At 35.7% G+C, this 23,109-nt stretch overlaps 1 protein-coding gene across 7 annotated transcripts in view; it reads right to left on the reverse strand.

Moving 5' to 3' along the window:
* SCP2 (sterol carrier protein 2) overlaps positions 1-23,109 on the reverse strand; it is a 197,114-nt gene that overhangs the window by 118,609 nt on the left and 55,396 nt on the right. For all 7 annotated transcript variants that reach the window (XR_003510367.1, XM_027537222.1, XM_027537223.1 and 4 more), the window contains one exon: positions 16,290-16,397. Coding sequence is in view for 6 of the 7 variants with exons in the window: in XM_027537222.1 (XP_027393023.1) it covers positions 16,290-16,397 (108 nt within the window). In the remaining variant the exon portion in view is untranslated. The remainder of the gene's footprint in view (positions 1-16,289; positions 16,398-23,109) is intronic.

A 23,109-nucleotide genomic window follows, 5' to 3' on the forward strand; every position in this document is an offset into this window, starting at 1 on the left:
GAGAAAACACTGAATATACAGTTCTTTGGCTGAGGCAAAAGAGCATAAAAATAATTTAATTTTGCCATTCTTAATATATCAAAAGAATATAATCCAGGATTGGTAATTGGCTTCACCTAAAAAATTTAGCTAGTATAGGAAATTTTCCTATTACTCTTCTCAAAAAGTTCCTAGAAAGAATGAGTTGTTTTACAGACCTATTCACAAGAATAGCACTGGATTCATAAAAACTGTATTTTGTCCTCTGGATAATAAAATCAGATTTTTAGAGTTGGGAAGAACTTATGAGCCCCCCCTAAAACTGAGTTCCCTTTCTGAATTTATGATTAATCTCTTTATCCAAAACTTGTCTCCTTTGCCCTCAATCCCTTTCTTGTCCCCTCAATCCTCTGCTAACTGAACACTAATTAGAGTCAGATGACTAAGATTACTGTTGTTGATAACATAGTTACTGTAATAAAATTGCTGTTGTATATACCATTATTAACATACAAACTCAGGTTATTTTTCCTGGCCAGATGAACTCACAGACCCCCAAGCCATGGACCACCTGCCCTGAGAATCATAAACCAAACACATTCTGACTCCCAAAACCATGATTGAAAAATGTCACATAAATGTCACAACATGATGATTAATTCCAGTCTTTGTCCTTCTTCTTTAAAACATCCCTAATTCAAAGACTAATCTGGAGTAGATCTGAGACTTGTTTCTCACTCTCATGGCACCCTGTAAATAAACCCTTACTTTGCTGCAAACGCCCACTGTTAGAGTTTGGCTTTATACACCAAACCATGGGTGTATGGCCCTTGTTTAGTTAAAACATTAGCAATGAGAAACTGTAAGAAAACTGTAAGATTAAGTAATCTGTGAATGGAGACAAAGCAGGCTAATTCCAGAGTTGAGATTAGACTCTAGGTCTCCTGATTTACATTTGTTTTTCTCCCATACCAGCTATTTAAGAATGTTCTATCAGGAAAGACTGGTTTCATTGTCTTCCCTGAAGGCACAGCAAACAGGTCTACCTGTAATATCTGTTCTTACACCCACCCCCAATCACAGTATCTGATTCCCAAGTACCTATGACAGTTTTATTTTTTTTAATTAAATTTATTTATTTTAAATGAAAACAAAGATGAGCATTTTTAATGATAAAAGGTACAATTCACAAAGAAGAGAGATATCATAAACCATTAGACACCTAACAACAAAGAAACAAAGATACATAAAGCAAAAGTCAGAAGAAATAGAAGGGAAAAGAAAAATATATATAATCATAGTGACACATATCAACATTTCTCTGAGAATATTTTATCAAGTGCGGAAAAAGTTACAAAAGCATCTTGAATGATGTCATTAATAGTTTAAATACAATAGATTTCTATTTATATTAATTTATATTAATCTTATATTCTATACAAATGTATTTAAAATTTTGTATCTAATATATTGTTAATAGATGTCCATAGGACATTTAGAAAAACTGGCAAAAAGATAAACATTACTAAATTTTAAAAAGTAGAATTCTTTTATTGTGTGATTCAGTTATACACTACACATTAGTTTTATTTTCCATTATAGGTTATTACAAGATATTGACTATAGTTCCCTGTGCTATACAGTAAATCTTTGTTGCTTGTTGCATATCTATTTTTTTAAATTAGAAATCTAGCATTCTATTCATACTAAGTCAAACAAATGGAATCAAAATGTTAGGCAAAAATTCATAAGTTTTCTAAAATATATATATTATACATATTATTTATATATATGTATACAAGTTTTCTACTATGCTTGATAAAGTCTTGAGAAAGAACATCAAAAAAAAAAAAAGAAGAGTGGGGAAATTGGAAAACATAAGACAGTTTTCTATACAACTTCAACCTCCTCAGGAAATTTAACTGCCATTTCTCCTTTGTAGGCAATGTCTACATATTTTTACAGAATATATATTTTAAACATTGTTTTAAAATAGGTAATTCTATATCTTGGAATGATTTTTTTGAATTGTGAACATTTTGAATATTAAGGTCAAAGTGAATAATTCTAATATATCCAAATTTTGGAGCAATCAGTTTTACTTGAAATCTGCCAAATAAAAAGTTTAAACATTCACGCATACTTAAGATAAAAAACAGTATTCAAACTTGTCTTATGAATACACAGGTGGGGAAATAGGGCTAGTTCTTGTCCCAAAAGAATAAATATACATAGTTTACAAATATTTGAGAAAAATATCAACTTCACCTTGATCAAATAGAAAGATACCACTTTAACCAACCTCACTAGTCAGGATGTTTAAAAATGGAGCTTATCAATGCTATGGAGACTATGGCAACACAGTCACCTTCATACACTATGGATAATAGTTCAAATGCACAATCTTTTTAGAAAGCAAAGTACAAAATTATTAAGAGCATTTAAAATGCCTTGAAAACCATTCTATGAAAATAATCAGGTATAGGAAAAGTCTTACACACAAAGCTATCTGTTCATCACATTCTTAGAACAGTGAAAAACTAGATATATACAAGTGAAATAACTGTGACATAGTTAAATAAAGTATGATCTATTCATATGACAAAGTACTATATTCCTATTTGAAATGAGTTTACAAAAATTTTTTAAATTTAGGAAAATGCTTATGATATAGTCTTAGTAAAAAATGCAAGGAACCAATTAGATATTCATCTACCCATTCATCCAACAAATATTTACAGAATGCCTATTCTGTGCTGATACTGCTCAAGGCTCAGAAGATCTAATAAATAAGATAGGCATATAAAGGAACACAGCCTAGAAATAGAAAGTTAAGTAATGAGGCTAGAGGGTATTCAAGACAGCCAAGGGGAATGAAAGAGAAGAGAGTGGAGGGGGTGGGGAGGGACAGAGAGAGAGAGAACATGAATACCCTGGAAGCACCAGATTTTGCAGTCATCTCAGTCACACCTACCACTGATATTTTAGAAGATGTGGTACACTGCATTAAATCTCTACTCATGATTTGCTTAACTCACATGTGGCAAGAAAAGAAGGAAGGAAGGGAATAAAGATTGATGTTAACTTATTTATTTGCTTTTAACAAAAGAGGACTGACACTGAGAAAACATACTAATTATATGAGCTTTCTGTTTATCTGCTTCAGAATAAGCTGGCACTTCTTATACTTCTAGAATCTATAATAGATCTGTAAAGGGTGGAAGTCAAAAGTTGGCCTCAGAAATCCATTTGCCAAGAAGGCGCAGCAGACAGTTACAAAAGCATTTACATGAGTAACATTTTTTTTTTAAATTTTCCTTCCTTGGATAATTTCTGGCACTGAATCGAAAACCATACTTTTCCTCTCCTTGGAAAAAAACAGACTATCAAACATGAACATGATACTTTTATAAACTGTGAATGGGCACAGGAATAGGCATCCTGTCAAAGAAGTATATTCAAATGGTAACATACTTCTTAAAATCTCTTGTGAAGGATAAAAAAATTTTTAACCTTATTACCTCATTTTACTACCATCTTGCTTCAAAAATTTCCTCAGAAGATGTTGGACAGTCTTTTTATATAAAAATAAATAGCTTAGGACTCAGCTACATAGGCATAAAGTCTGGTTGCTACTGAAAATAAACTATTTAAACATGTATCAACCACTCCACTAAGTACTGAAGATACAGAGGATTCACAGTGCTATTAAGATGAGTACAAAATGCTATGGAAATCTACAGAATGAAAAAATTACAGGAAATAATATCTTGAGATATTATCTGTATTCTTTTGTTCGTCCTGCCTCCTTGAACACATAACTCTTCATATGCCATTAAGACAGCCAAGTCCAAAAATTAATCATTTAGCTTTAGTTTCTGGAGAAGGCAATGGCACCCTACTCCAATACTCTTGCCTGGAAAATCCCATGGACAGAGGAGCCCGGTAGGCTGCAGTCCATGGCGTCACTGAGGGTCGGACACGACTGAGCGACTTCACTTTCACTTTGCACTTTCATGCACTGGAGAAGGAAATGGCAACCCACTCCAGTGTTCTTGCCTGGAGAATCCCAGGGACGGGGGAGCCTGATGGGCTGCCGTCTATGGGATCGCACAGAGTCGGACACGACTGAAGTGACTCAGCAGCAGCAGCAGCTTTAGTTTCAAATTAGACATCTAAAAGTCTTGGCATAAATAACATAAAAAAGCATGTTTTTCTATTGTTGGAGCCTGGCTTTTTGAGAAAGCAAAGATTTGTTGAGTTTCAAAGGGCAAAATGCTTTAATGGACTCAGTATACACTGAAAAAGCACATTCTATGTGATGACAGCAAGTGGAAATATGAATTTACTCAAAGGAATAAAGCAGCAACTACATTAACCTTAAATAGATAAGGTTTTCTTATTAAACAAAAATAATAATTTCTTGTGGGCTTTATAACATATGTAAAAGAAAAATTCACAACTACAGTATTGTAAAGCCTGGACAGGAGAAATGGAAATGCACTGTGGTAATGTTCTTTTACTACTGGTGTAGTAGTATAATAACACTTGAAGATAGGCCATAATAATAAAGATAAAATGGAGAAACAAAAAGCAATCCAAAACTAGGCCGAAAAAAAGAGAGAAACAGGAATAAAGAGCAGCTAGGACAAAGAGAACATAAACAGCCATATTAATAATCACATCAAATGCAGTCTAAATATCCCAACCAAAAGCAGACATTGCCAGTGCAGAGCAGAAAAACAAGAACCAACTAAATCCTGCCAATGCACTTTAAACATAAAATCACAAATAGGTTAAAGCTTAAAAGTTAAAAAAAAAGGTATACCATGTTCAGTTCAGTTCAGTCCAGTTGCTCAGTCGTGTCCGACTCTTTGCGACCCCATGAATCTCAGCACGCTGGGCCTCCCTGTCCCTCACCAACTCCTGGAGTTTACTCAAACTCATGTCCATTGAGTCGGTGATGCCATCCAGCCATCTTATCCTCTGTCATCCCCTTCTCCTCCTGCCCCCAATCCCTCCCAGCATCAGGGTCTTTTCCAATGAGTCAACTCTTCGCATGAGGTGGCCAAAGTACTGGAGTTTCAGCTTTAGCATTAGGCCTACCATGTTAGCACGGGTTAAAAATTGAAAGCTAGAGTGGCCATATTAAATCAGCCAAAGTAGATCTCAGTGCAAAGACTTGACAGAGCAAAGAAGACCATTTCATGAAGATACAGGGGAAAACGTAAAACTGTCTTTATCCACAGATGATATGATTATCTATGCAGAAAACCTGATAGCGTTTTTAAACAACTACTCAAATTAACAAGTCAGTTTTGGCAAGGCTACAAGATGAATATACAAAAATTTGATTATATTTCTATATACTAGGAATAAAAATTTGAAACTGAAAAAAATACCATTCACAACAGCACCAAAAATATGAAATACTTAGGGATAAATCTGACAAAGATATGCAAGACCTATATGATGAAAACTATATTTCTGGAAAAAGTTAAAGGCCTAAATAAATGGGGATATATATTTTGTTTATGGGTCAGAAAATTCACTATTGTTTGAGTCTCAATTCACTCCCAAATAAATCTATACATTCAACTTAACCCTAATAAAAAATTACAGGAAGGTTTTCTGTAGAAATCAACAAGCTGATTTTAAATTTCTATAGAAATGCAAAGAAGCTAGAATAGCCAAGCAACTCTGAAAAAGAATAAAATTGAGGGCTAAAGCTACCTAATTTCAAGAACTGTTATAAAGGTATAGTAATCAAAACAGCACGGTACTCATGTAAAGACAGACAAATTGGTTAACTGGAAAGAAAAGAGGAACCAGAAATAATGCCCACATATTTAGGAACTAAATCAGTAGATCTTTGACAAAGGCAATACAATGGATAAAGTAGAGTTTCCAATAAGTGGCACTCCAACAACTGGAAATCACCATGTAAAAAATGGGCTCAAATTAATACTTTGTATCATCCATAAAAATTAACTCAAAATGGGTTACAAATCTAACTGTAAGGCTGAAAGCATAAAACATTTAGGGAAAAAAACACAGGAAAAGATCTTTGTGACCCAAGGTTAGAAAAAGATTTCTTAGATAGGACTTAGCCAAAAGTTTTTACTTTTGCTCTTTAAAGACACTAGTAAGAGAATGAAAAGGAAAGTCACAGACTGGGAGAAAAATCTTTGCAAAGCATATATTTTGTAAAGAACTTTTACACAGGACTAGAAAGAATTCTTACAATTCAACAAAAAGAAAAATAAATTTTGGAGAAGGCAATGGCAACCCACTCCAGTACTCTTGCCTGGAAAATCCCATGGATGGAGAAGCCTGGTGGGTTTTAGTCCATGGGGTCGCTGAGTCAAACATGACTGAGCAACTTAGAGTGCCTGAAGACTTTGGACAGAAGTTTGCAACATTGTACAGGAGACAGTGAACAAAACCATCCCCAAGAAAACGAAATGCAGCAAGCAAAATGGTTGTCTGAGAAGGCCTTACAAATAGCTGAGAAAGGAAGAGACGTGAAAGGCAAAGGAGAAAAGGAAAGATATACCCATCTGAATGCAGTGTTCCAAAGAACAGCAAAGAGATAAAAGCCTTCTTAAGTGAACAAGGCAAAGAAATAAAGGAAAACAATAGAATGGGAAAGACTAGAGATCTCTTTAAGAAAATCAGAGATACCAAGGGAACATTTCATGCAAAGACAGGCACAATAAAGGACAGAAATGGTATAGACCTAACAGAAACAGAAGATATTAAAAAGAAGTGAAAAGAATACACAGAAGAATTGTGTCTTAATGACCCAGATAACCACAATGGGGTAATCACTCACCTATACCAGACATTCTGGAGTGTGAAGTCAAGTGGGCCTTAGGAAGCATTACTATGAACAAAGCTAGTGGAGGTGACAGAAGTACAGCTGAGCTCAAATAGTAAAAGATGATGCTGTTAAAGTGCTGTACTCAAGATGCCAGCAAATTTGGAAAACTGAGCAGTGGTCATAGGACTGGAAAAGGCCAGTTTTCATTTCAATCCCGAAGAAAGGCAATGCCAAAGAATGTTCAAACTACTGCACAATTGCACTCACTCCCCTTGTTGTTGTTCAGTTGCTCAGTTGTGTTCACCTCTTTGAAACCCCATAGACTGCAGCATGCCAGGCTACCCTGTCCTTCACTATCTCCTGGAGTTTGCTCAAACTTATGTCCATTGAATCAGTGATGCCATCCAACCAATGCATCCAACCATTTCATCTTCTGTCATCCCCTTCTCTTGCCTTCAGTCTTCCCCATGCTAGCAAGGTAATGCTCAAAATCCTTCAAGCTAGGCTTCAACAGTAAGTGAACTGAGAAATTCCAGATGTAAAAGCTGGATTTAGAAAAGGCAGAGGAACCAGAGATCAAATTGTCAATATCCATTAATCATAGGAAAAGCAAAGGAATTACAGAAAAATATCTACTTCTGCTTCATTGACTATGCTAAAGCCTTTGACTGTGTGGATCACAACAAACTGTGGAAAATTCTGAAAGAGATGGGAATACCAGATCACCTTACCTTCCTCCTGAGAAACCTGTATGCAGGTCCAGAAGCAACAGTGAGAACTAGGCATGGAACAATGGACTGGTTCAAAATTGAGAAAGGAGTATATCAAGACTGTATATTGTCACTCTGCTTATTTAATTTATATGCAAAATACATCATGCAAAATCCCAGACTGGATGTATCATAAGCTGGAATCAAGACTGCTCAGTGAAATATCAATAGTCTCAGATATGCAGATCACACCACCCTAATGGCAGAAAGCAAAGAAGAACTAAGGAGCCTCTTGATGAAGATCAAAGAGGAGAGTGAAAAAACTGGCTTAAAACACAACATTCAAAAAACTAAGATACATCCGGTTCCATCACTTCATGGCAAATAGATGGGGAAACAATGGAAAGAGTGACAGACTTTATTTTCTTGGGCTCCAAAATCACTGCAGTCAGTGACTGCAGCCATGAAATTAAAAGACACTTGTTCCTTGGAAGAAAAGCTATGATGAATCTAGGCAGTTTATTAAAAAGAAGACACTGGTTGTGTGAATGCAGAGGGGGCTGGTGGAGAGACTGAGAAGAGAGATCAAGCCCTGAGACTTTGGAGTGGGAGCACTGACTCCAAGACCCTAGATTACCAGAGAACTAACCCTAGAAGGTATTAAATAGTGAGAATTCACACAAAGGAAACCACTGTAATACAAGACCTGGCATCACCCAACCACCAATAGCACCCTGCACTACACACCTCATCTAAACAACAAACAAAACAAAAATACAAACCCAATCATCAGCAGACAGGATTACTACCTCACTCAGTCTTGCCCATAAGAAGAAAAACAAACAAACAAAAACTCAGCACAAACCTCACCTTATAAGAAGCTTATACAAACCACTAGATCAAACTTTGACAGCAGAAACCAAAAGGAAGAAAGAATTCAACCTTGAAGCCTGGGAAAAGGAGACCTCAAACACAATAAGTTAAAAAATAATAATAATGAAAAGGCAGAGAAACACTACACAAATGAAGGAACAAACTAGAAACACAGAAGTCCAAATGAATAAAGAGGAAATAGGCAAACTACCTGAAAAAGAATTCAGAATGATAGTAAAGATGATTAAAAACCTTGAAAGCAAAATGGAGAAAATGCAAGAATCAATTAACAAAGACCTAGAACAACTAAAGAATAAACATGCAGAGACAAACAACACAATTACTGAAATTAAAAATACTCTGCTGCTGCTGCTAAGTCGCTTCAGTCGTGTCCAACTCTATGCGACCCCATAGACGGCAGCCCACCAGGCTCCTCTTTCCCCAGGATTCTCCAGGCAAGAACACTGGAGTGGGTTGCCATTTCCTTCTCCAATGCACGAAAGTGAAAAGTGAAAGTGAAGTCGCTCAAAGGAATCAATAGCAGAATATCTGAAGCAGAAGAACGAATCAGTGAACTGGAAGATAAAATGGTGGAAATAACTTCTGAAGAGCAGAATAAAGTAAAAAGAATGAAAAAAACTGAGGATAGTCTCAGAGACCTCTGGGACAATATTAACCACACCAACATTCGAATAATAGGGGTCCCAGAAGAAGAAAAGAAAAAGAAAGGGTATGAGAAAATTTTTGAAGAGATTATAGTTGAAAATTTCCCCAATATGGAAAAGGAAATAGTCAATCAAGCCCAAGAGGCACAAAGAGTCCCATTCTGGATAAACCCAATGAGAAACATGCCAAGACACATAGTAATCAAACTAACAAAGACGAAACACAAAGAAAGATATTAAAAGCAGCAAGGGAGAAGCAACAAGTAACATACAAGGGAAACCCCATACACTTAACAGCTGATCTTTTAGGAGAAACTCTGCAGGCTCTGGCAGGAATGGCAGGATATATGTAAAGTACTGAACGGGAAAAATCTACAACCAAGATTACTGTACCCAGCAAGGATCTCATTCAAAATTGATGGAGAAATCAAAAGCTTTTCAGACAAGCAAAGGTTAAGAGAATTCAGTACCAACTTTACACCAAATGTTAAATGGACTTATATAGTCAAGAAATACAAGAGAAGAAAAAAGATCTATAAAATAAACCCCAAACAATTAAGAAAATGGCAATAGGAACATATATATCAATAATTACTTTAAATCCTTAGATATAAATACATTAAATACTCCAACCAAAAGACACAAACTGCCTGAATGGATACAAAAACAAGACCTGTATATATGCTGTCTACAAGAAACCCACTTTAGACCTCAAGACATGTGCAGACTGAAAGTGAGAGGATGGAAAAATATATTCCATGCAAATGGGAAGCAAAAGAAAGCTGAAGTAGCAATCCTCATATCAGACAAAATAGACCTTAAAATAAAGAAGATCACAAGAGATAAGGAAGGAAACTACATAGTGACAAAGGGATCAATCCAAGAGGAAGACATAACAATTGTAAATATCTATGCACCCAACACAGGAGCATCTCAATATATAAGACAAACACTAACAGACAGAAAAGGAGAAATTGACAATAATACAATAATAGGAGACTTTAACACCCCACTCACACCAATGGACAGATCATCAAAACAGAAAATTAATAAGGAAACACAAGTCTTAAATGATACATTAGATGAGATGGATCTCACTGATTTCTTCAGGACATTCCATCCAAATGCAGAAGAATATACCTTCTTCTCAAGTGCACATGGAACATTCTTCAGGATAGACCACATCTTGGGTCACAAATCAAACCTCAGTAAAGTTAACAAAATTGAAATCATATCAAGCATCTTCTCCGACCACAATACTATGAGACTAGATATCAATTACAAGAAAAAAACTGTAAGAAACACAAACATGTGGAGATTAAACAACACGTTTCTAAGTAATCAACAGGTTACTGAAGAAATTAAAAGGGAAATCAAAAAATTTCTAGGAACAAATGACAATGAAAACACAACTACTCAAAACCTATGGGATGCAGCAAAAGCAGTTCTAGGAGGGAAGTTTATAGCAATTCAATCCTACCTCAAGAAAAAAGAAAAGCATCAAATAGCATAACTTGACAACTAAAACAACTGGAAAAAGAAGAACAAAAATAAATAAATAAATAAGTAGAAGGAGAGAAATCATAAAGATCCAAGCAGAAATAAATGAAAAAGAAATGAAAGAAACAATAGTAAAGAGTAATAGAACTAAAACCTGGTTCTTTGAGAAGATAAACAAAATTGACAAAACTTTAGCCAGACTCATCAAGAAAAAAGAGAAGAATCGAATCAAAAAAATTACAAATGAAAAAGGAGAGGTTACAACAGACAATGCAGAAATACAAAGGATTATAAGAGACTATTACGAACAACTATATGGCAATAAAATGGATAACCTGGAAGAAATGGACAGATTCTTAGAAAAGTTCAATCTTCCAAGACTGAACCAGAAAAAAACAGAAATTATGAACAACCCAATTACAAGCCCGGAAATTGAAGATGTGATCAAAAATTTCCCAAAAAACAAAAGCCCAGGACCAGATGGCTTCAGAGGAGAAATCTATTACACATTTAGAGAAGAGCTAATGGCTATTCTTCTAAAACTCTTCAAAAAATTACAGAGGAAGGAACACTTCCAAACTGATTCTACGAGGCCACCATCACCCTGATACCAAACCAAAGACAATACAAGAAAAGAAAACTCAGGCCAATATCACTGATGAACATAGATACAAAAATCCTCAACAAAATTTTAGCAAATAGAATTCAGCAACACATCAAAAAGCTCATACACCATGATCAAGTTCGGTTTATTCCAGGAATGCAAGGATTCTTCAATATACTCAAATCAATCAGTGTGATACACCATATTAACAAATTGAAAGATACAAACCATATGATTATCTCAATAGATGCAGAAAAAGCCTTTGACAAAATTCAGCACCCATTTATGATTAAAACTCTTCAAAAAATGGGCATAGAAGAAACCTACCTCAACATATTAAAGGCTATATATGATAAAGTGAAAAGTGAAAGCAAGTCACTCAGTCATGTCCTACTCTTTGCAGCCCCATGGACTGTAGCCTACCACGCTCCTCCATCCATGGGATTTTCCAGGCAAGAGTACTGGAGTGGGGTGCCACTTCCTTCTCCAGAGGATCTTCCCAACCCAGAGATCGGACGCAGGTCTCCTGCATTGTAGGCAGATGCTTTACCATTTGAGCCACCAGAGAAGATATATGATAAGCCTACAGCAAACATTATTCTCAATGGTGAGACTGAAAGCATTCCCCCTAAGATCAGGAACAAAACAAGGGTGTTCACTTTTATTCAACATAGTTCTGGAAGTCCTAGCTACAGCGATCAGAGAATAAAAACAAATAAAAGGAATCCAGATCGGAAAAGAAGAAGTAAAGCTCTCAGTTTGCAGATGACATGATACTGTACATAGAAAACCCTAAAGCTAGTATCAGAAAATTACTAGAGCTAATCAATGAATTTATAAAAGTTGCAGGATACACAATCAATACACAGAAATCACTTGCATTTCCATATACTAACAATGAAAAATCAGAGAGAAATCAATGTATCAATCCCATTCACCACTGAAACAAAAAAATTACATATCTAGGAATAAATTTACCTAAGGAGACAAAAGAACTGTACACAGAAAATTATAAGACACTGATGAAAGAAATCAAAGATGACATAAACAGATGGAGAGATTTCCACGTTTCTGGGTAGGAAGAATCAATCTTGTGAAAATGACTATACTACCAAACACAATCTACAGATTCAATGTGATCCCTATCAAATTACCAATGCATTTTTCACACTAGAACAAAAAATTTCACAATTCATATGGAAACACAAAACATCCCAAATAGCCAAAGTAATCTTGAGAAAGAAGAACGGAGCTGGAGGAATCAACCTTCCTGACTTCAGATTATACTACAAAGCTACAGTCATTAAGACAGTATGGTACTGGCACAAAAACAGAAACATAGACCAATGGAACAAAATAGAAAGCCCAGAAGTAAACCCATGAACTTATGGGTACCTTATGTTTCACAAAGGAGGCAAGAATATACAATGGGGCAAAGACAGCCTCTTCAATAAATGGTGCTGGGAAAACTGGACAGCTACATGTGAAAGAATGAAACACTTAGGAAGTTAGAACACTTCCTAACACCATACACAAAGATAAACTCAAAATGCATTAAAGACCTAAATGTAAGAACAGAAACTATAAAACCCTTAGAGGAAAACATAGGCAGAACACTCGACATAAATCAAAGCAAGATCCTCTATGACCCACCTCCTAGAGTAAAGGAAATAAGAACAAAAGTAAACAAGTGGGACCTGCTTAAACTCAAAGCTTTTGCACAGCAAAGGAAACTATAAGCAAGATGAAAAGACAACCTTTGGAATGGGAGAAAATAACAGCAAATGAAACAACTGACAAAGGATTAATTTTCAAAATATACAAGCAGCTCATATAACTCAATACCAGGAAAACAAACAACCTAATCAAAAAGTGGGGAAAAGGCCTAAACAGAGATTTCTCCAAAGAAGGCATACAGATGGCTAACAAACACATAAAAGATGCTCAACATCACTCATTATTTGAGAAGTGCAAATCAAAACCACAGTGAGATGTCACCTCACACGAGTCAGAATGGCCATCATCAAAAAGCCTACAAACGATAAATGCTGGAGAAGATGTGGAGAAAAGGGAACCCTTTTGCACTGTTGGTGGGAATGTAAATTGATATAGTCACTATGGAAGACAGTATGAAGATTCCTTAAAAAACTAGGAATAAAACCCACCATATGACCCAGTAATCCCACTCCTAGTCATATACCCTGAGGAAACCAGGGTTGAAAAAGACACATGTATCCCATTGTTTATTACAGCACTATTTACAATAGCTAGAACATGGAAGCAACCTAGATGTCAATCAACAGATGAATGGATAAAGAAATTGTGGTAGATATACACAATGCAACATTACTCAGCCATAAAAAGGAACGCATCTGAGTCAGTTCTGATGAGATGGATGAACTCAGAACCTATTATACAGAGTAAAGTGAATCAGAAAGAGAAAGATAAATACTGTATTCTAACACAGATATACGGAACCTAGAAAAATGGTACTGAAGAATTTATTTACAGGGCAGCAGTGGAGAAACAGACATAGAGAATAGACTTATGGACAGGGGAGAGGGGAGGAGAGGGTGAGATATATGGAAAGAGTAACATGGAAACTGACATTATCATATGTAAAAAAGATAGCCAATGGGAATTTGCTGTATGGCTCAGGAAACTCAAACAGGGGCTCTATATCAACCTAGAGGGGTGAGATGGGGAGGGATATGGGAGGGAGGTTCAATAGGGAGGGGATATATGTATACCTATGGCTGATTCTTCTTGAGGTTTGACAGAAAACAACAAAATTCTGTAAAGCAATTATCCTTCAATAAAAAAATAAATTTAAAAAAATGTAGAGACATCACTTTGCCAACAAAGGTCCATATAGTCAAAGCTACGGTTTTTCCAGTAATCATGTATGGATGTGAGAATGGGATGATAAAGAAGGCTGAGTGCCAAAGAATTTATGGTTTCAAACTATGGTACTGGAGAAGAGTCTTGAGAGTCCCTTGGACTACAAGGAGATCAAACCAATCAATCATAAAGGAAGTCAATCATGGATATTCATTGGAAGGACTGATGCTGAATCTGAGGCTCCAATACTTTGGACACCTGATGCCAAGTGCTGACTCACTGGAAAAGATCCTGATGCTGGGAAAGCTTGAGGGCATGAAGAGAAGGGGGCAACAGAAGATGAGATGGTTGGATGGCATCATTGAGTCAATGGAAATGAGTCTGAGCAAACTCCAAGAGATAGTGAAGTACAGGGAAGCCTGGCATGCTGCAGTCCATTGGGTCACAAAAAGTTGGACACAACTGAACAACAACAAAATGGACAACTCATTCACCAGCTTTCCTTTTAAGCTTTTTTTTGGGGTGGGAGTGTTTAATTTGTTGTTTGCTCCATCTGTTTTTGACATCTTAAGCAACTACGTTGTTAAACAGTTGTTGCTGATTGTTTTTGACAAATCACTCTGAGGAAAATACTGTTTGCATTGGGCATGTTCTCTTTGGGTTACACAAAGGCAAGCTTTTTGAGAATGGTTTACCAGAGAACTTCCAGACAGGTCAAATAATGACAAGCCTCTAAGTATGGGGCTTTGAAAGAACTTCAGCTCAATTTTGCCTTCTCTAGTGCTGGGTAATCTGCTAGTTTTCACCATGACTGCAGGCTCTTGTTTGCAAGGCTACCATGGAGCTGGAGAAAAGGACTGATATCAGAGCAAGTAAAAAGTGCCACAAAGCTTGCTGTTCTTACAGACAGAGCTGTTGACTTCTTTTTAATAAATGTTGCTCAGACTGTTGTAAGCCTTTGTTAATTAATCAACTGAAAAAGTTGATCTTGACAATTTTTGCAAGTGTTCTTGGTAATTTTGTAACAGAGAGTATTTTCAGATGTTGTTATTCTGCCACTCTTAGTAACATCACTCTCATTCACCTCATTTTTAGATTACTTTTAAAGATATTTTAAACATATTAAACTATTTAAAGCAATAATAATAGTAATAGTATAGTGTGGGGTTTTATAATACACTCAGAAGTAAATGTATGATAATAATAGCGCACAGTATCAGGGTATATGGAAATATGCTGTTAGAAAAATTCCTATAAGTGAAATTTTATGACATTATTTGAAGGTAGACCATGGTAAATTAAAGATGCATGTTGTAAATCCTAGAGCAAACACTAAAAAAATGAGAAAAGGAAACAATTCAATAGAAGAGAGAAAATAAAATACTAAAAAATATTTAGTTAATAACAAGATAGTATGAAAGAGAGAAAAGAATCAAAGAACAGACAGAATAGAAAACAAAAAGTGGCATATTATACTACAATTGTATGTGCCTGTCTACCTATTTCTATCAATGTACACTCTATCAATGTACACTCATTTTTGTTACTAGTTTATAAGATTACCTAATTTGAGTGATAAATAGAAATAAACCAAAATTAATTGCTGAAATAAATACACTATGAATTCTAATTCTTCTCTATTTTGGAATTTCTGATAATTTATACAATTTTACTTAATACATAAGACAATATAAAAAAAATACAAAACTTACCTGTCTTCATAAAATAAATCTCAGAATTTTAGTGCTAAGCTATTTTGGAAACCACTTTGTACAATTTCTTCATTTAACAATTAAGGAAACTAAGAGTCAGAGTGACTGACTAATCATTAACAACTGAAAATTAATCAAAAGAGTCATATGGCCAGTTAGTAGTAGAGCCACAGTAAAATTCTTATAACTTTCTATAAAAATTTCTATACAACACCAACCACATATGCAACTATACGTATATAATGTGCTTATTTCAGATGATCCTATCTAGCAGATCTAGCAGTATCCCTATTTGGAAACATCTTGTTAATTAAGTTGTACACCTATTTTAGAATAATCAGACTTTTAAATATGCCTTTTGTTGAACTTAGAGTTTCAACTAATTCAAATTCTCAACAATTAATCAAGATTTTTGAACTATACTATACTTAACAAAAATTGAAAATATCATAGTTAAATAGTCATTTAAAACACTGCATACCAAAATCAGAGAATAAAATCATTCACTTAAATCAATGACCAAATCATTCACACTTATGCCAAAAATGATTTAAAAATTATGAAATCTATGTGTATCATTACCTGTAGCTCCAAGTGGGTGCCCCTTTGAAATTAATCCGCCACTAGGATTTATGACCCACTTTCCTCCATAAGTATTATCTCCTCTTTCAACCAGTTTTCCACCTTGACCTACAGAAGGAAAAATAAATGTAAAAAATAACATTGGGATAAATGATATGTTTTTTTTTTAACTTATGGATAGCCAAGAATTTCTTGGACCAAACATTTCTTGATGGCTCAAACTAACATCAAACTGACATGCACACTTCTAAAAGTGAGGTAATAAATATTGGGTATTAAAGGCTTATATTTTCAGAACATTTCCTGCATGAAACAAAGCTCCTATTAGTTCCTAAGAGCTCTCTGCTTCCAAAATTGCTCTTAATATAACAGAGATTCAGAGAATCATAAGAAAAACATTGAAATAGACACAATAAAATAATACTAGGTTTAAAAATTCATAATTTTGCCAAAATGTATTCATTTCCATTTTCAACTGTACATTACATGATATAGAAATATTCTTAGTAAACAACAGTGGGGAGAGGGGAGAGAGAGAGAAAAAAAGAGCACTTTCATGAAATAAAATGGCTGAAAACACTGTTAAGCATCAGTTCAGTTCAGTTCAGTTCAGTCGCTCAGTCGCGTCCGACTCTTTGCGACCCCATGAATCACAGCACGCCAGGCCTCCCTGTCCATCACCAACTCCCGGAGTTCACCCAGACTCAAATCCATCGAGTCAGTGATGCCATCCAGCCATCTCATCCTCTGTCGTCCCCTTCTCCTCCTGCCCCCAATCCCTCCCAGCATCAGAGTCTTTTCCAATGAGTCAACTCTTCGCATGAGGTGGCCCAAGTAATGGGAGTTTCAGCTTTAGCATCAGTCCTTCCAAAGAAATCCCAGGGCTGATCTCCTTCAGAACGGACTGGTTGGATGTCCTTGCAGTCCAAGGGACTCTCAAGAGTCTTCTCCAACACCACAGTTCAAAAGCATCAATTCTTCAGCGCTCAGCCTTCTTCACAGTCCAACTCTCACATCCATACATGACCACAGGAAAAACCATAGCCTTGACTAGATGGGCCTTTGTTGGCAAAGTAATGTCTCTGCTCTTCAACATGCTATCTAGGTTGGTCATAACTTTCCTTCCAAGGAGTAAGCGTCTTTTAATTTCATGGCTGCAGTCACCATCTGCAGCTTACATCTGTGAATGTAAGCTTAAAGAAAAAAAATTACATCACATGCTTGGCAGCCTCAACATTCTTATCAATTCTGTGGTCATTCATCCAGGTGGTTAAGGAGTAAACAATAATGCATGCATAGTATAAAATATTCTTCCAGATGATATTTCTGGTAATGAGAGGTGAAATGTGTCCAAATAATGATGATAATGGTCATGGTGATGCTACCAGAGGCATCTAATAGCTTTTGATGGTAGTTCAGACCATAAAGAATCTGCCTGCAGTGCAGGAAACCTGGGTTTGATCCCTGGGTTGGGAAGATTCCCTGGAGAAGGAAACAGCAACCCACTCCAGTATTCTTGCCTGGAGAATTCCACGGAGAGAGGAGCCTAGCAGGCCAGAGTCCATGGGGTCACAAAGAGTCAGACATGACTAAGTGACTAACATACACACAATCATTTATTTATATATTTATTTTTGGTTGTGCTGGATCTTTGCTGCTGCACAGCTTTTTCTCTGGTTGCTGCATAAGAAGGCTGACATGGCTATGTTAGTCAGATAAAAGAGACTTCTAGACAAAGAATATAACCAGAGATAAAGTAGAATACTTGATAATGAAAAAAAAAAAAAAAACCTCATCAGGAAGATGTAAAAACCATAAATAGCAGAGCCTCAAAATAAAAAAAGCAAAAATTGATAAAATTAAAAAAAGAGATAACTCCACAACTGTAGTACAACTACAATATGAGATTCTAACACCCCTCTCTCAGCAAGTGATAGAGCACATCTAATAAATTAGTGGAGACACAGAAGATCTGAAAAGTCCTATCAATCATCTTGATTTAACTGACACATATAGAACACTACATCTAACAATCTTGAAATCACCATTGTTTTTCAAGTACATGTAAGTTCACCAGTATATACCATGTGCTGAGCCATAAAATAAATTTCAACTAATTTAAAAGGATCAAAACCAAATAAAGCATAATCTCTGACTACAACAAAATTACAATAGAAAGCAATAAGATACCTATGAAAAATCGAAATATTTAGATACAAAACAACTCATCTCTAAATAGTTTACAGGTCAAAGACAAAATTAGACATTAAAGAGACATTTTAAATATTTTGAACTAAATGACAATGGATATTAAAAACCTGTGGACCTTTTGTAGAAATAATAAATGCTGGAGAAGGTATGGAGAAAAGAGAACCCTCTTACACTGTTGGTGGGAATGCAAACTAGTATAGCCACTATAGAGAACAGTGTGGAGATTCCCTAAAAAACTGGAAATAGAACTGACATACAACCCAGCAATCCCACTGCTGGGCATACACACCGAGGAAACCAGAATTGAAAGAGATACGTGTACCCCAATGTTACCTGCATCACTGTTTACAATAGCTAGGACATGGAAGCAACCTAGATGTCCATCAGCAGATGAATGGATAAGAAAGCTGTGGTACATATACATGATGGACTATTCAGTTCAGTTCAGTCGCTCAGTCGTGTCCGACTCTGTGACCCCATGAATTGCAGCACGCCAGGCCTCCCTGTCCATCACCAACTCCGGAAGTTCACTCAAACTCACGTCCATCGAGTCAGTGATGCCATCCAGCCATCTCATCCTCTGTTGTCGCTTTCTCCTCCTGCCCCAATCCCTCCCAGCATCAGAGTCTTTTCCAATGAGTCAACTCTTTGAATGAGGTGGCCAAAGTAATGGAGTTTCAGCTTTAGCATCAGTCCTTCCAAAGAACACCCAGGACTGATCTCCTTTAGAATGGACCGGTTGGATCTCCTTGCAGTCCAAGGGACTCCCAAGAGTCTTCTCCAACACCACAGTTCAAAAGCATCAATTCTTCGGTGCTCAGCTTTCTTCACAGTCCAATTCTCACATCCATACATGACTACTGGAAAAACCATAACCTTGACTAGACAGACCTTTATTGGCAAAATAATGTCTCTGCTTTTGAATATGCTATCTAGGTTGGTCATAACTTTCCTTCCAAGGAGTAAGTGTCTTTTAATTTCATGGCTGCAGTCACCATCTGCAGTGATTTTGGAGCCCAGAACAATAAAGTCTGACACTGTTTCCACTGTTTCCCCATCTATTTCCCATGAAGTGATGGGACCAGATGCCATGATCTTAGTTTTCTGAATGTTGAGCTTTAAGCCAACTTTTTCACTCTCCTCTTTCACTTTTATCAAGAGGCTTTTTAGTTGGATGGACTATTACTCAGCTATTAAAAAGAAAGCATTTGAATCAGTTCTAATGAGGTGGATGAAACTGGAGCCTATTATACAAAGTGAAGTAAGTCAGAAAGAAAAACACCAATACAGTATATTAACGCATATATGTGCAAGTTAGAAAGATGGTAATGATGACCCTATATGTGAGACAGCAAAAGAGACACAGATGTAAAGAACAGACTATTGGATTCTGTGGGAGAAGGCGAGGGTGGGATGATTTGAGAGAAATGCACTGAAACATGTATATTACTATATGTGAAATGGATTGCCAGTCCAGGTTCAATGCATGAGACAGGGAGCTCAGGGCTGGGGCATTGGGAGACCCTGAGGGATGGGATGCGGAGGGAGGTGGGAGGGGTTCAGGATGGGGGACACATGTATACCCATGGTTAATTCATGTCAATGTATGGCAAAAAGCACTACAATACTGTACTCCAATTAGCCTCCAATTAAAATAAATAAATAAATTTTTAAAAATATCTGTGGAATGCAGCTAACATACTGCTCAGAGAAAAACATAGCTTTACATACTACATTAGAAATGGAGAAAGATCTAAAATAAATCATCTGTCATAAGAAACTTAAAAAAAAAAGTCAAGTAAACCCAAAGTAAATTAAAGGAAGGAAATAATGAAAAGCAGAAATCAGTGAAGTAGAGGGGGAAAAAGACAACAACAAAGTCAAAAGCCAAATCTTGCTAAAGCTCAACAAAAGTGGCAAACCTCTAGGTAGGCAGATGAAGGAAAAAAAGGATAAAGAACAAAAAACATCAACATCAGGAATAAAAAAAAGTAACCATGGATTCTATAGAAATTAAAAGAATAAAAACAGAACACTCTGAACAACTTCAGCTGACAAATCTGACTACTTAAATGAAATAAACAACTTTTTTGAAAAAAGGTATCTTGCCAAAATTAATAGACACAGGAAGAAACAAAAAATATAAATATGTCTGTCTCTATTAATAAATATTAATTTGTTGAAAACATACTGCCAAAGAAAACTTTAAACTACGTGATTATACCAGTAAATTCTATGAAATAGTCAAAGAAGAAGTAACATTAATTTATACAAACAATTTTAGAAAATATAGAATGAGCGACCACTACTCAATTTATTTTCAGGGATCAGCATAAAACAACTAGGAAAAGAAAACTATAGATAAATATACTTCATGAATATATAAGCAAATATTATTCACAAAATGCTAGTAAACTGAATCTAACAATATATTAAAAGGTTAAATAATATGACCAAGTAAAATTAATCCCAGAAACACAAGCTTAATTTAACATTTGAAATCAATCAATGTAATTCATGTCAACAAAACAAAGGAAAAACCCATATGATCATTTTAATAGATGTAGAAGAATTTTTAAAATCCAACACCCCTTCATGATTTAAAAAAAAAAAAACTCAGCAAACAAAGAACAGTAGGTAACTTTCTCAACATGATAAATGGCATCAACAACAGCCAAAAACAAAAACAAAACAAACAAACAAACAAAAAAACTGTGTCTAACACACATAATGGTGAAAGATAAAATTGTATCCCCTGAGATCAGGACCAAGGTAATGATGACCACTTTCACTACTTCTATTCAATATGATACTAAAGCTCACAGTCATTGCAGTAAGGTAAGAAAAAAAAAAAAATATCAGAAAGGAAGATGTAAAACTGTCATTGGCAAATGGCATGATTGTTTACATAGAAAAATCACTCATAATCTGGAAAATAACTATCAGAATAAATGGATTTAGCAAAGTCACAGTTTTCAACCTTTTTTCAAATCAATTGCATTCTTTCATACTATCAGCAGATATTGGGAAATGAAGGTTAAAATACACCAAAAATCATTGGAATTTTAATTCCAAGGAATAAAACCTAACAAAAGACCTATACTGAAAACAAGAAGCATCCTGTTAGAAGCTAAAGGAGATATACACATATAATGGTTTAAAGAGTTAACACTGTTAAGATGACAATTCTCTCTAAATTAATCTAGCTCAGTTCAGTACAGTCGCTCAATCGTGTCTGAGTCTTTGTGACCCTGTGGACTACAGAATGCCAGGCTTCCCTGTCTATCACCAACTCCCAGAGCTTGTTCAAATTCATGCCCATCAAGTCAGATATGCCATCTAGCCATCTCATCCTCTGTTGTCCCCTACTCCTCCTGCCCTCAATCTTTCCCAGCATCAGGGTCTTTTCTAATGAGTCAACTCTTCGCATGAGGTGGCCAAACTATTGGAGTTTTGGCTTCAGCATCAGTCCTTCCAATGAACACCCAGGACTGATCTCCTTTAGGATTGACTGGTTGGATCTCCTTGCGGTCCAAGGGACTCTCAAGAGTCTTCTCCAACACCACAGTTCAAAAGCATCATTTCTTTGGCACTCAGTCTTTTTTATTGTCCAGCTCTCACATCCATATATGACTACTGGAAAAACCATAGCTTTGACTAGACAGACCTTTGTTGGCAAAGTAGTATCTCTGCTTTTTAATATGCTGTCTAGGTTGGTCATAGCTTTTCTTCCAAGGAGCAAGCATATTTTAAATTCATGGCTGCAGTCACCATCTACAGTGATTTTGGAACCCAAGAATATCCATTGTTTCCATTGTTTCCCATCTATTTGCCATGAAGTGATGGGAAGACTCAATAAAATCACAGATGCAAGACTCAATAAAATCACAATGAAAATTCCAACAAGCTTTTTACTTTATAGAAATTGACAAATTAATTCTGATATGTACATGGTGATGCAAAGGACCTAAAACATGCAAAATGATTTCTAAAAAGAACAAAGGTGGAGAACTTATCCCATCTAATATAGTAGAGTAGAATAAACATAGTAGCCAAAAATAATTTGATATTGGTGAAAGATAGACATGGAGATCAATGGAACAGAAGATAGAATCTAAAAATGGATCTTCATGTATATGGCAATTTTTGACAAAGCTGCCAAAGCAATTCAATGGAGAGAAAAGTCATTCCAATAAATGGTTGAGTATAGGAATAAAAAGAACAGTATCAACCTTTATCTTATACCAAACATAAGAACTGACTCAAAATAGATCATATACTTCAAAGTAAAATTAAAACTATAGAAACCCTAGAATAAAAACAGAAGATAATCTTTACAATCTTGGGGTAGATGAGTTTCTTAGAATATAAAAAGCCTGAACCATTAAAAAGTTGATTAAAGTGAATTTAGCAAAGTCACAGGATACAAAATCAATACACAGAAATTACTTGCATTCCCATATACTAACAATGAAAAATAAGAAAGAGAAATTAAGGCATCAATCCCATTCACCATTGCAACAAAAGAATAAAATATCTAGGAATAAACCTACCTAAGGAGACAAAAGAGCTGTACACAGAAAATTTTAAGACACTGATGAAAGAAATC

This window comes from Bos indicus x Bos taurus, chromosome 3 (assembly GCF_003369695.1).
Source record: "Bos indicus x Bos taurus breed Angus x Brahman F1 hybrid chromosome 3, Bos_hybrid_MaternalHap_v2.0, whole genome shotgun sequence".
Taxonomy (NCBI): domain Eukaryota; kingdom Metazoa; phylum Chordata; class Mammalia; order Artiodactyla; family Bovidae; genus Bos; species Bos indicus x Bos taurus.